Genomic DNA, 14,568 nt, shown 5'->3' with positions numbered 1-14,568 from the left:
TTCAATGATACAATATAGACTGCAGAGCAGGGCAAGGGTGGAAAACCACTGTCGTGTTTTAGTGACTGCCAGAGTCCCACAGAGGCATCTCTGATGGTACTGTAGGTCTGTCTGATGCTGTGCCAATAAGTATGTCTGTTTATCTTCTCATCAGTCAGTCATAAGAGGAGAGAGAGGACAACCCTGAAAAATGACTGTGCCTGCTGCACACGCATAATATTTATATGCTTATTATGCACATGCGTAAAATGCATATACAGCATAATTTGTTGCTAATTTGAAATATTATTTCAAATTAGCAACATGTGATGCTGTATAGCGGCTACACACACACAGTGGCACCACTCAAAAACAAGTTTTACAGTGCAGACACTGTAATAGCTCACCTCACGCTGCTAAGCTCGTGTTACACTATCTAACATTTGTGCTTCATTCACAAACACCACACCTAGTAATTTGCTATCTTCTGTATCTACACATTATTAGACTCTGTCTCGTTTTTAATTAAGGCTGGATTTGTTTGTATAGACTCAGTGCTAGAATAGATTTCTTCATTCTTTTACTTTGAAAGTGTTCTATTGTGACTGTTATTTATTAATGATAGACAGTAGGCTACTGCAACTAGAGGTTCCTCAGAAAATGGCCGCCCGAATGGATATTCAGACAGTAATTCAGAGCCCTATCAATGTCTCCTTTCAAAGCAGAAAAACACTTTAAAGTGGTAACAGGGTAGTGCTGTCAAACCTGACTGCACAGCAACAACAAACAACATAAATTAGGCTTTGCTAACAGACCTATAAACTAAGTTTTAGACCTAGGTGAGAGATTGTTTTCCGACAAGGCCATCTGTCCTGACTTCCCTATTTGAGAGTTAACAGCGAGGTGTAGAAATAAACCTGGCTGGAAGTAAAATGTTCTACACTTCTATGGCATCAAGTTATTTCTCAGCATGTGAAATGCTTCCAACTGCTTCTTTTATACCCGTTTTGTATATCACTACAGAGGAAAACTGCACTGTCTGCATTAGTAAACTAATAATAAACTAAGTAGCCAAAACTAATATAGTGCTGTGTCACTTACGCCAGTGGTTCTCAAAGTGCAGTCCAGGGACTACCACTGGTCCTTGAGTGGGATCCAGAGGGTCGCCAGCAAAATGAGGAACCATTCAATTTCACTTACTATTTTGGCTAGTAGGCTAGTTAGCCCAATTCAGATCATCGGTGTCATTCTCTTCACTGTTAGCCTATTTTCCTCACCTATAGGCAGCTGTAGAATTCTGTATTAAATCTCAAACAGACAGACAGACAGACACACACACACACACGCGCACACGCACACGCACACGCACACACACACAAATCATGACCCTGCAATGTTCTGAGCTAAGCTGACCTCGTCAAGTCCTATAGCTCCGCTCCTGCTTATTTGAATGTGATTTCACTTACACCCTCAATCATTGCACAGAGCCTGCCCCTTATTTGTAGGTCCATTAATATTAATAGCATTTTGAATTGTGTAGCTAGGGGTGACACGTTTCTTGTGTCTGCTTCTGCGTATTACACTCTGGAGTCATATTATGTAATCAATGTTTAAGACAAGATGAGTAGTATAGAGTAAATTATTATGTTAGATGCCATGTTACAAATCATATTGTACAATAAATAACTACAATCAAAACTCCTGCTTTGCCTTTATCATTTTACAGGTCTAGGATTCACCAGCAAGTTGTTTTGCTTCCATGTGATCTCGCTCTTGTCCTGAAACAATCGATGACATTAGCCTTTCTGTCGATACAGGTGTTCCTGAAGAGCGACCGTGTGGCAAAGATGGTCCAGTCGGGGGGGTTCTCAGCCAATGATTGCAGGGAAGTGTTCAAGAGGCACATTGAGAAGCGTGTGCGGAGCCTTCCGGAGATCGACGGCCTGAGTAAGGAGACAGTGCTCAGCTCGTGGATGGCAAAGTTTGACACCATCTACCGGGGCGACGAGGATCCACGCAAGGCACAGCAGCGCATGACTGCCAGCGCAGCCTCCGAGCTTATTCTCAGCAAGGATCAGCTGTACGAGATGTTCCAGCACATCCTCGGCATCAAGAAGTTTGAGCACCAGTTGCTCTATCAAGCCTGTCAGGTGAGTCCTACAGTACACTATACATGCAATGCATCTTTCTTTGTATATTTGACACAATTGTAAGGCACTGTGGCTGTACATTTGTCTGATTAACAATCAAAGCACGTAAAAAAAACACCAAATGTTGTTGTCATCTTATTTAAACACTAAAATATTCCCATCTGTATCATTACAGCATCTGCCTTAATGATACATCTTTTGTTGTGGTAGTTCTGCAGTGGTAAATGGAAAACAGACTTGATAGTTATGCTCAAGAACAATACAGCATCGCTCCTGATGTGAAACAGTGCTACTTCAGGGGGAGAAAAAAATGGTTGGATGGTAATGGCAGGCTCTGGGGTGAATGTGTCATACATAACTCTCACTCTCCGATATCTCCATTAACAGCTTCACATCACTCTATGGGCATGTTGAAAGCACTGCTAATATATTCTCATTTCAGCAGCTTGATTAAGAGTCTTATCACGGCAGCGTTTTTAGAGCAGAGCTCGGATGAATTTACATTTCCTTGTGCATCGAAACCACACTTCTTTCTATCTAGAAAGAGGCCAAAGTAATCTTGAAATGGATTGATTGATTGATTGATTGATTGATTGATTGACTGACTGACTGATTGATTGATTGATTGATTGATTGATTGATTGATTGATTGATTGACTGAATGATTGATTGAATACTTTATTAGACAGAAATGTAAACAGCACAGAGGTACAGTAAGACAAAGGCTAAAGGCATAACAAATAAGTCCTGGGGACTTGTTTCCATTGTGGTGTTATGTATTCAATTCATCAACATAGCATTGAATATTAACACATTGATACATGTCATCATCAATTACAAGCAACTATATGTACAAAGGAAAAACAGCGGCAGTGAATCACAGTGGGAAATAAAATCTACCACCCCCTGTGGTCTTCTGATAGATGTTTTTTCAGGCCAGTTTTGAAAGAAACCAGTGTTTCACATCCTTTACTGGATGATATCAGGGCATTCCGCATTTTAGTCGCAGGGTAGTCTCGCGTAGCCAGACCCAACTGAAAATGAAAAACAGTGACCTCTGCTGTTTGTTCTATGTCTGTTGGGTCTGGCAGGAAGCAAATGTAAATGTAAAAGGAAACCGGGGTTTGTGTCTGCCTTCAGCGCATCACTTCCGGTTGGTGCGACTATGTTTTCATTCCCACTAACAATATTTCTACACGGAACACTAACACCACTTCTCCCAGAGAACATGGATGGTTTTGGTTATAAGCCCACTTGTTTCTATGATGAAAGAGTAAGTTAAAATGTGAATATCTTTTTTTCCGTGGTTCTGCTCCGAGGACGCTATTGTTAAATTAGTTTCGCTTAGTTTCGAGGGGGGAAGGGTGGACAGACACGTGAATCCCGCCCACTACATTTGATTGGGTAAAGCGCGGCCTGTTTCCTGATCTGAAGGCACACCCACTTGAAACCAATGCGCACGGGTTGTCAACATGGCTACCGACAGATTCCAACGCAGAGCAGAATCTGTTCTTGAGAGATTAGTGGCAGGGTAGTAGAATGAGAAGTCCCATGTTTGTTCTAAGTATGGGGGGGACCCATGGTTGCTCCCTCTGGTGTTGTGGCTGATAGGTATGAGGGCACTGTCCCTTTGAATATCTTAAATGCCAACCCCAATGACATGTGCTCTTCTACTCTGAGCCATCCCAAACTAGCAACGTGTGTTGAAATTAGGTGGGTCAAATGGATTGATTTCTGTTGAGAGGACACTGTCTTGCGTTCTGTATACATTCTGTATACGTTAATGTATACATTCTCATGATGTCCTCAGATTTATTAAGCAAAATGAGAATTCATCCAGTCTTATTTCATGTGTCTGGGGGTATAGATCAAATAGATTCATTACCCATAAACAATACTTCTTTGTTTTTCTAGAATGTTCATTAGTTTGATGTACTGTATAGAATGCTGAGGTGCAGCCCATCCTCAAAGTCTTTAAATCCATGTTTCTCTCCCCATCCTTTGAAGATGCTTAACCTACTTTTTATACGCTAGCAGCATGCGTGTTAGAACAGTGTCAGAAATCTGCATGCAGAACATGCTGCTATTCCCCTGCACAGATCTAACAACTAAGCAGATCTAACACCGGTTGATCAATACCAGAGATTCCCAACATGTGGGCCGGGGCCCACTGGTGGGCCACGAGGGTATTGCAAGTGGGCCCCCAAATAATTGGCAAAATACTAAGATTTTAAATTATAATATAACATTGATATTATATAATTTAAAAAAACATGATGTAAAAAAAATTGCATGGTATTTTTGATAGAGAGAGGTGTTGATAGAGAACGATTTTGGCGTATTGTACCTTGTCTTATATAGACATAAAATGTAATCATGGTGTCCCAGTGAGTCACTGCTCTGTAAGCAGCTACAGCCATATTTCCCCCTCTACTAAATGCTTCAATCCACACAAAACAGGCGATGAGTCAGGATGGGTTTGAACTGTTATGGATTTGATGGAAGGTTTTCACGGCTTGGCCAGGATTCAGAGAGAGATAATATTATCGTTTTGGATTCACATATTCTTTTGCAGTCATATCCAGTAAGCAAAAAAAGAGGAAGCCGTAATTTATGCGCCATGCTGACGTATCAGCAGCCACTGGAAGAGACTCACATGCTGATTAGACTGGTGCTAGCCTGGCATGGCCAGACTAATTTCACTGCGTAGATATTAGTCTGGAATCTCTGTGTGGAACCTGCTTTTCCAAGGGGCAAATTTAAAAAAAATCATGCATGCATCTGGTGATAAACCCGCCCCACATTTGCATACTGGGTCCTGATTGGTCCCTCACAACTTCGGAGGGAGAGAAATACAATCTCTATTGAGAGGGGCCAGGCCTAATCTGCCAAGGGCAAATCTTTTTTGCAATGGCACATTCGTCTGGAACCAAGCTAGACTGGTGCAGCCAGTGACCCACACCAACCTGTAAAATGTTATCTGGTAAACATGTAAAAATGTTTTTTTTTTCTGAAAAACATCAAATTTGCATTCAATACATTAAAAAATATATATATGTTTGCGACCGTAGGTCGCATTTACTATAGAAACCTGCTCCAGGTGTCCGTGCGTCACCCCGTCACTCCGTCACACACGTCCCGTCACTCCGTCACACACGTCACACTTTTGCCCTGCTCATATCTCCGCACCCGTTGCCCCGATCCATGCCAGATTTTGCACACACACTCCTTACCTGCCAAACTACACCCTCCAAGGACCCCCGGAGCTCCAGGGACCCCCAGCTGCCTCGGGGACCCCCAAGTGTAAAAAATGAGCACATGTGGACAAATTACCAAATGACCAACGCAACGGGGCTGCTCACGGGGCATTCCCGGGGACCACCCACTCCTGGTGCTCCAGAACGGATGCAAAAGTGGTGGCGCCCCCAGTGGAGGACCCCCTGCCACTGCAGCTCACATAAAATGCCGTAACTCGGGCTAGGAGCGTCCGGGAGAGCCGCGGCCGGTACCTATTCGTCCGCCAAGGCAGCGCGGACACCCCACCCCTAATTTCTCACATGGCCCTCTTCTAGCGCCACCTTCAGGCCGCTTTTCACAACACATTTTTGCCCACTACTCCTACAGTTTTGCCCCTAAAAACACGCAAATTGCTACACACTACACAGTATGTCTACACTCATGTCATCAACATGCCTGCCACCACATTTCTTAGACCACCAAACAAAACTATACATTGCCCACACAACTAGGAACCAATCGCCGTTACAGCCCTCTTCTGTATACCTGTGACCTACGGTCGCTTATCTCCCGATTAGGGAGTCTTACTGGTAATATGTACCGTATATATAGCAGCAACTAATGTAACACAGATGCTGTCACGGATATAACAACGTAGGTTTAACAGATCGAAATGGGTTAAATGCATGCACTGAGAAGCGGGGATTTCTTGATTTGTACATTTTGTGCACTTTTTATTCTGTGCAATACAATTCTGTTTCAGAGGTGGCTGATTTACGTCACTCGAACCTACTTCTGAATTCGAACCTTTTATTTGCAAGAATATAGGATACTTTAATGACCTCTGCAGCAGAGTAAATAAGGCTTCCCATAAAGTAGGGGGGGAGTCATCGCTTGGAATATTTTCCCTTTTGCAACAGCAATAGCTCTTCTATTGTTGGGAAATGAGTGATTGGAAGATCATGACATTAGGAATAAACCTGATTCATGAATACTGTCTTTGTCAGAAACTGTGATGTGTTTTCTCTATTAGCCATGCACCCTGTATTTGAAAATACATGCCTGCTGAGGCTATAGGCTTTTGACAAATGGTGAAGGTTGTTGGCTCTCTTGGCTTATTTTACTCAATAGATGGGCTAAACACTAAACAGTAAAAATGACATATTACTCCTGGGGGTTGCATTTAAGTGGAGGATTCGGCTGTGCTCTGATATCCCTCAAATACACAAAAGTATTGCTGCCATCTTCTCGTGCACAAAATGATTACTAATAGTGTGCAGATTGACATTATACTACAATGATTATAAAACCATTGTTACCACCACACATTTGGATGGTCTTGCAGTATACTGCTATCTGTTCATAAATATGTGAGATTGAGTGTGTGTGTGTGTGTGTGTGTGTGTGTGTGTGTGTGTGTGTGTGTGTGTGTGTGTGTGTGTGTGTGTGTGTGTGTGTGTGTGTGTGTGTGTGTGTGTGTGTGTGTGTGGCGGGGGGGGGGGGGGGTACATTTGTTTATACAACACATGGGACACACGTGGGACTGTAACCCATGATCAAAGGGGACTCTACCCCTGGTCAAGTATACTACAGCCCCTGGCCTACAGGTATGAAACTGTCATGCACAGCTAAATTAATGGATAGAGTACACATTACGAGATATTAGCGCCAGTTATGCCTCGCTGTCATTTTTGGCACTCCCGAGAAAGACGAATCAGGGTTTTTGCTAGCTGTGTGTGAACTGTGAACGGTTCAAAGACTGCGAGCTGAGTGCAATCACAGTGCTCGGGGATGCCTCCCCAATAAGCACTCATTGGAAATCATGGAGTATGAAATGTTTTGTGTGACCAGCACTGAGAGCAGAGACAGACTACACAATGACATAACAGGACAGCTGGACAGGTTTTTTTTTTTTACAGATTGTTTTGATAGCTAGATAAGGAGATACATATATACCTTTATTGATCCCTGTGGGGAAATTCAGGTGTCATAAATATTGGTAGCAATGTTGATAGTACAGTGTTAAATATATGTATGTTACACTGTAAAACTAGTTGGAATCAGCAACATGGACCACGGAACATATACATTCTGACATTGCACTCCTCCATGGCCCATGTGTGCGTATTTGGAAACGTCTGAATTTGTTGTGCACCCCTCCTGCAGGGTTTGCCAGTATGGGTTGTAGTTTCCGTAAGGGGATAATTCCTCAAATTGTGACCTACAGTAGTAGCCTACATAAATGTTCATCATGATTGGAATGCTTTTTGAATAATAATTCAACTCATCATCACCAGGAAATTACTCCCTTCCCTGCAGTTTGCACTAGACATAAAGTATGTTGGTTGACCTGGTTCATGATGTCTTGTATCGATAAAGTTACACCAATCATTATCCTCGACCCACACATTCTTAATAATGCAAATGAAGAGGGACAAATTAATTGAACCAGAGTTGTAATTATGAAATAACAGTGTTATATTTGCATATCAATATAATATAGACAATATGAACTATGGCCGCAGGAACGTCGAAATTTAGACGCAAAGGCTGCTGAAGGAGCGCTAAAACGGTGAAAAGCGCCGGTGAAGCTGCAGCCACCCCCTGGAGTAGAATAGAATAGAATAGAATAGAGTAGAATATAATATAAAAAAGTGAGAGGGGAAATTGTATACCACAGTTGCTCTCATCAAGTAAAACAAACATGAAAGGCAATACGCAATAAATATAATGAAAAGACATCCAATGTACTAGAATAAAAACACTAAAAAGAATATTTATATATTCTATTGCGTTTGTACTGTACATCACGTCCAGGTGAAATATCGTACCTGTGTGATCCCCAGTTGTAGAACAGTCATTTAGTTTGGGAACCACGACTTAAGACACTCGATTTTAAGACAGGTTGGTGTGAACTGCACAGCGATCTGATGCAGTCTGCGAGGCATAAGTGAATATTTTTTTACTTTATGGACTGAATGAAAGTTTTTGCCAAGATTTGGAATAGGCATTTTATTAGTATCATTCTAATAATACTGCCTATAGTGTTTTGTGGGGCTGTCTTGTTCAAATAGAGAAATAATGCATTAAATTCCTCTATTAGCCAGCGATTAGCAGCGAGGTGTCTCGTTGAAATGTCTCACTCACTGGAGGTTACTCTGGATAAGTGGGCTGGCTCAATGGCTCAACTATAAGACATGGCCTCTACTTATTAATACAGAAAACTATTGATTCTGTGTGTGCATGTGTATGTATGTGTTTTCAGTTCTGCTATGGGGAATGCCCATATTATGCCTAACTGCTCAAACATGTTTAATACTGAAGTCAATATTTCAGGTCTGACTTTACCTAATTACTTAATTACTCCTTCGCCCCTCCCGTATGTATGCGAGAGCTGGCGAGAACTTCTGGGAACTCAGATTACTTAATTACTTACGTAATGATAACCTGCCATGTTGTGCAGCGAGATACTTAATCAAGTGTAAGGCTGCATAACACATTCATAATGCTGTATGATGCATGCTTGACCTGATTAGAGCAGTGGTTCTGAACCTGTGGGTCGGGACCCCCAGGGGGGCTCTCCACATGATTTTGGGGGGGTCCCCAGATGACAGTGAAGTGACTTTTAAGACTTTTTTAATACCTTGAGAAAAAAAAAGAAAGAAAAAAAAAAAAACATTGCTGCATCAAAAATAATCAACAAACTAACTGGTCAAACATTGGCCAAATTGTCACATATTATAAGAAAGAGAAAGAGGCTACAATTTTGAAAATAGACGATCTACAAGCTCATAACGCCTCGTATTGTTCAATGGGCTTATAGGAGGGGTGGCTGTCATATCAAATGAATATAATTTATCTAACTTACAAACTGTCTAGAGTGCACAAAAAAGTCTGAGTAGTTGTGAACAATGTACCAGAAGTGTCTAAAAGTGAAATACCCCTGTATGCCCCTTACATGTATTTAGCAAGCATGGAAAAACAGGCTTCTTTTGCATAATGTGTTGTCACAGTAAAAAAAGAGGTCAATTCAACCGTTTGCTCTCTTTACATGGTCACAATAAGAACAAGTCGATGACAGCTGGTGTCTAGGCTGTGACTCATCCGGTGTGAATCTAGTGTTGGAAGAACACAACTCAGAAAGTGAACGTCTTCACAGCAAGTGTCATCACTTACTTTCACATCTCAAGCCGCAGTGGTGAATAATTATACTCTGTGTGCACCACCGCAACAGCTGTAGTTAAAAATTCATCATCCTTCTCTAATCATTGAGTGCATTCAGAACAATACACCTGGCTATTATAATTGTTCTATTATTCAGTTCATAAATATTTACATAAAATAATCTGTTGTTTTCCAACGGTGACTGTGATTACTAGAAAATTTGAAACTGCAACTATTGGTTGTATCTGGTTTTTACTCACCAGGACGTGCACATTACAGCTTAGATCTAAAGAAATCAGTCTCTGACAGACAGCATCATTGAACTATACTTTTGGCTTTTTTTTGACGGTTAATCCATTCAATCTGGGAACACATCTCTGTAATTTTAGATTTCTTTGGCTATTCAAAAATAGCATAGCACGGCACAGAGTGCCGCGCTATGATCTTGTAGATGTACTTTCTTTTTTATCGTGGAAACATTTTGCGAATCTTTGAATATATATGTTTTAAAGCGAACATTTTTAACTCTTCTCTGTGCTTCTGGGGGTCCTTGGAACAACATATTTTGATCCAAATACATATAGTTTTGGGGGTCCTTGACATGGAAAAGTTGGAGCACCACTGATATAGCAACATACTGTTAGGATTTAGAAAACATTTTTGGTTATGTATTTGGCAAATTTTTGAATAGCCAAAAAAAACTTAAAATGACACAGATGCGTTCCCGGATTGAATGCGTTAATGCAGGGCTCTTCAACATTTTTCAGGCCAAGGACAGGTCTAAATGAGAGAGAGATGAAGCAGGGACCCCCACTACATATTGTATTCATGTTAAATGTGCGTTTTCAGACATTTAACCACTTAAACCTTCAATACTTTGTAAACTTCTTTGCCGAAAATAGCAGAGCTCACAACGCCTCGCAGCGCGAGACGCTGTGTGCTTGTAGATCTGCTATTTTCAGCAAATGTTCCCCTCAGAATAGGGATGCTATAGGTTTCAAGTGGTTAATGTAAAAATGACATAGGGGGCGGACCCCCTATAGTAGCTCTGACAGTAGGCCTTAGCTGTTTGTGTGAAGTTGTACTACTCAAACTTCAACTCACATTACATTTATTGTCACATCTCAGGTTTGAATGTGTAAAAAGAAGTGGGTGAAATTCTTTGTCCATCATTCGAGTTTCAAGAAAGGTGGAAAGAAATGGAGAAAGAAAGAAACAGAAAAATAGGTCAGATATCAACATGAGTAGCGTGAAATATATATAAGGGTGCATGATATATACACAAGGTGCATGGTTAAAAATAGCAGTGGAATAAGGCAGTTAAAAACCAGCAGATGTAGATTAATAATAGATGTACTGTATACAGTGCATGTTTTAAAGGGCAAAAATTAGTAACACTTCCTATGAAGCCCAAACAAAGCATTTAACCCATTAAGACCTGGATCTGTGTCATTTTTAGATTTGAGCTAAAAAGCATTATTTTACACTTTGAGCTATTCAAAAATAGCAGATATACAAGCTCATAGCGCGGCACCGAGTGCTGCGCTACGAGCTTGTAGATCTGCTATTTTTGAAAAATCGTGAAAATGTGTGCAAATCTTTGAATATAAATACTTTTAAAGCGAACATTTTTAACTCAAATCTTTGCTTCTGGGGGGTCCCTGGAACAACATATTTTGATGGGGGTCCGCGGCCAAATACATATCATTTTGGGGGTCCTTGACATGAAAAATATTGAGCACCACTGACATAGAAACCTAAGTTTTTCAGAAAACAGTTGAGATTTAGGAGACATGTAGAATTGGCTTCAGGTCTCAATGGGTTAAAAAGCAGCAGATGTAATAACAAACGTGACAGAGTGTACATACTTTGTCAGTGACATTGACAGTGCCAGTGCAGCAGCAGCATCAGAGTGAAGGGGGAGAAGAAACCTTGACATTGAGTTTACATCAACAAAAGCTTGCTGAATCCAACTGGAATGCTTCTTCATAGACATTGCGCTCAGTTGGCCTCGAGGCTATTGTTTGTGCATGAATCATCACACAGCGGCTGTCAGTCTTGGTGCGTAGGAGTCGCTGTTTTCACAGATCACTCAAACTCAAGCAAGCCAAGGATTAAAGGGCCATCCACACCAAGAATTACAACTATGAAGATAACTGTACTGTGATAATGTTGTGAGCATCCACACTGATGAATGATTGTTCTGTATACAGTAAATGTTGAAAGTGAGTGTAGGAGCCATATGTGACTTATATGACAAGACTCGTGTTTTTATGAGCACTATAGTGTGGGAATTTGGATAGAGAGGGGGTGAGCGTGGGAGCCGTCAATTTCTGTTGACTGTAACGTACCTTAACATCCACTTTTATTTTATAATAGTTGTAAACTGTTGTAACTTTAATGTGTTTGTGGAATAAATGGTCAAACGCAAGGATTGGAGTGGACCTGGATTCTTGTGTGTGCGTGTCATTATTTTTAACTGCCTAGATACAACAGCAATAGTGAGTGATGTGTTGAACATGACATGTGGAACGTGATGCCCTGTAAATTTCAATTTTGATTGGCTGTGTTTCTATTGTTCATCAAATCACTCTGAAAGTGATGCCATCAATTGAATTCACCACTGTTGTTGTCATTATAGTTGAGGTTTAAAAGATAAGCAATATATTGATAGTTAACTTTATAGCTATCAATCTTGGTATGGAACTTAAGGCACTTCATTCTCCAAGAGAAGCAATTTTTCCAAAAAATATATTTTTTTACAAATGTTTTTGATTCTCATACACAAACAAAACCTGTTTGTTGTCAAATTGTTGTTGCTAACTGGCTTCATGAAGGCTACCTAGTTAAAATAAAATGTACACTATTCATTTGTATCGGTGGAAACACTGCTGACCGGTTGAAAATCCTTCATTTTTCATGCTCAGTGGTTGTGATCATGAATATTTATCCACACGGATGAGCTCTTATTCTGGCTGAATATATTCCCCAATCTCAGGTGGCTGCGCATTAAATTACTTGTTTGTCAGAGTGAGACTCAACAGAGCCAAGGATCACAGTCCATAGGCCCCCTGACACTGACAGATGGACAGACCATAGACAAATAGCCATCCTATCAGTGAGGGCCCCACCTGGATTTCCTCTCTAATTTTCCTAGAGTCAGCAACTGTTAGTTGGGAAATGAGGTTTGAGCTCTTCCTGGTTTATGATATCATTGTGTGATGGACATGCTTCGCTGTGCAAACTGTGCTGGGGAAAGGATCTCACCCAGGCAGCAACCTCTAAAATCAAAAGACTATATGCCTGACAGCACCAGCTTGGCATGGTCTGTCAAAAATGAGAAATAAAAAATCAACGTGCTTTAGCTTCATAGAGAAGCCACAGCTTCACCTAACCGCAAGGGCTTGAAATAAGTATAACAATTCAGCCTCTTAATTAGCGCATGCCTTTTGCATGTTACACTCACAATAGAAGCAGCTCTGACTCTGTTCTCCACCTCTCTCTTTCTCTCCTCTCGCTCTGTCTCTCTCTGTCTCTCTTTCACACGAGCGAGCGCGCAGACACACACACACGCACAAGCACACACACACGCTCGCGAATGCACTCACTATACTCACACGCAGGACTGTGTGTTCACACATACTGTACCAAGTCTAAATATAGACCATCTGCCTCCACCTTTCCAGGTCTCATCCAGCTCCGAAGGAGCGCTGTCTCCCCTATTCTTTGCTCCCAAAACAGGGTGAGACGCCCTGTCTCCGTCTGCGCTGTCTGCTGCTAATGTCTCGTCCACCTGGGAAGCTGTCATCAGCTGTGCTGTTAACTACCCGCCTGCTTCTGTTCCGTCACCTTTGACCCCGCTGTCAGCTCGGCTAACACTGAGGCAACGTCACCTTTATGTTAGCTGCAGTGATGCTGTCAGCTCCGCTAACGTTGAGGGAGGTTTACCTTTTAGCAGGGCTGGTGGTTTTATGAAAATGCCTGTCCGCCTGCATCATGCCAGTGGGACAGTGACGGCAATGACCTTTAGGCCAGCCTGATAAGTTTGGGGTGCTGTGGGGCTTACGCAGCCACTGACCTTGGCTTTTGTTCTGTACAGCTTGGACCATGTCTGTTTCTCTACTGATGTCAGGAAAGAGGTGGAGTAATTGGAGGAACTGGAACCCCCCCCACACACACACACGCACACACACATTACATGCTCCAAAGCCCCTCCTCTCTTATAAGCTGTTAAACAGATAAGCAGCAGACTGCACACATTCGTTCATTGCACCACACTGCTTGGTAGCCATGGTATTGGATTTCAGAATGAAAGCGGCAAAGACAATTAACTTTTCCTTGGGGGAGGGGGGGGGGGGGCATGCAGCTTTGATGACAGGCCAAGCTGCTGGATTTCCAGCCGTGGCACTGTGACAGTTGTTTTGGGGTTGCACAGGTCGGAGGTTGCTGGCAAAGCACTCTGGAGCTTGGTGCACATTGACAGGCGGCGCACGATAGCCACCACCAGGCAGCGATGCAATCAGCACCAGTGCAGTACCATTAGCGGCAGTACCAGAGCAGTACCATTAGCTCCCAAACCTGATGTTTTGGGGGGGTTTTTTAGGTTTTTTGTCCCCTTATTGTGAGACTTCCTGCCACATGAGGCTCATGTCCACTGAAGTGCCATTGTGTAGCAGAATTACAGGCAGTATTTCCGAGCTGAAAGTGCAGACATTCTGCTGCAGCTGGTGGCAAAAGTCTGATTATGTGCTCTACTAAACAGGAACTCCGTGTAATGCAGCAGGGTGGCTGTTCAGTGGCCAAGACTGAAAGCACACAGTACTTGACAGTTCACACTGACAGTCTTCCATTTTAGATACCATCTGGGCCAGCATCATTTCATACTTTGCATATGAATGAGCACAACCAGCATCAACAATTAGGTTAATATTGATCCCCCCCCCCCCCACCCCCCTGCATTCTGTGATGATGCAGCAGGTGTCATTTAAAGCTGTGTCGACCATTTCGGTGTGATATGATCTGCTCCACCTTGAGCAGG

The 14,568-nt window shown here is 42.1% G+C and overlaps 1 protein-coding gene across 3 annotated transcripts in view; it reads left to right on the top strand.

Annotated features, from left to right (window-relative positions):
- The window catches only part of LOC311048886 (calcium-dependent secretion activator 1-like), a gene marked incomplete at both ends in the record, with an annotated part of 96,307 nt that overhangs the window by 19,567 nt on the left and 62,172 nt on the right, over window positions 1-14,568 (top strand). For all 3 annotated transcript variants that reach the window (XM_084062220.1, XM_084062218.1, XM_084062219.1), the window contains one exon: window positions 1,797-2,129. In XM_084062220.1, coding sequence (XP_083918346.1) covers window positions 1,797-2,129 — 333 coding nt within the window. The remainder of the gene's footprint in view (window positions 1-1,796; window positions 2,130-14,568) is intronic.

The sequence above is a fragment of the Gymnoscopelus microlampas genome (assembly GCF_963454915.1).
Source record: "Gymnoscopelus microlampas genome assembly, chromosome: 7".
Taxonomy (NCBI): domain Eukaryota; kingdom Metazoa; phylum Chordata; class Actinopteri; order Myctophiformes; family Myctophidae; genus Gymnoscopelus; species Gymnoscopelus microlampas.
The sequence above is the reverse complement of the archived record's forward strand: the minus strand, read 5'-3'. Positions and strand labels throughout refer to the sequence as shown.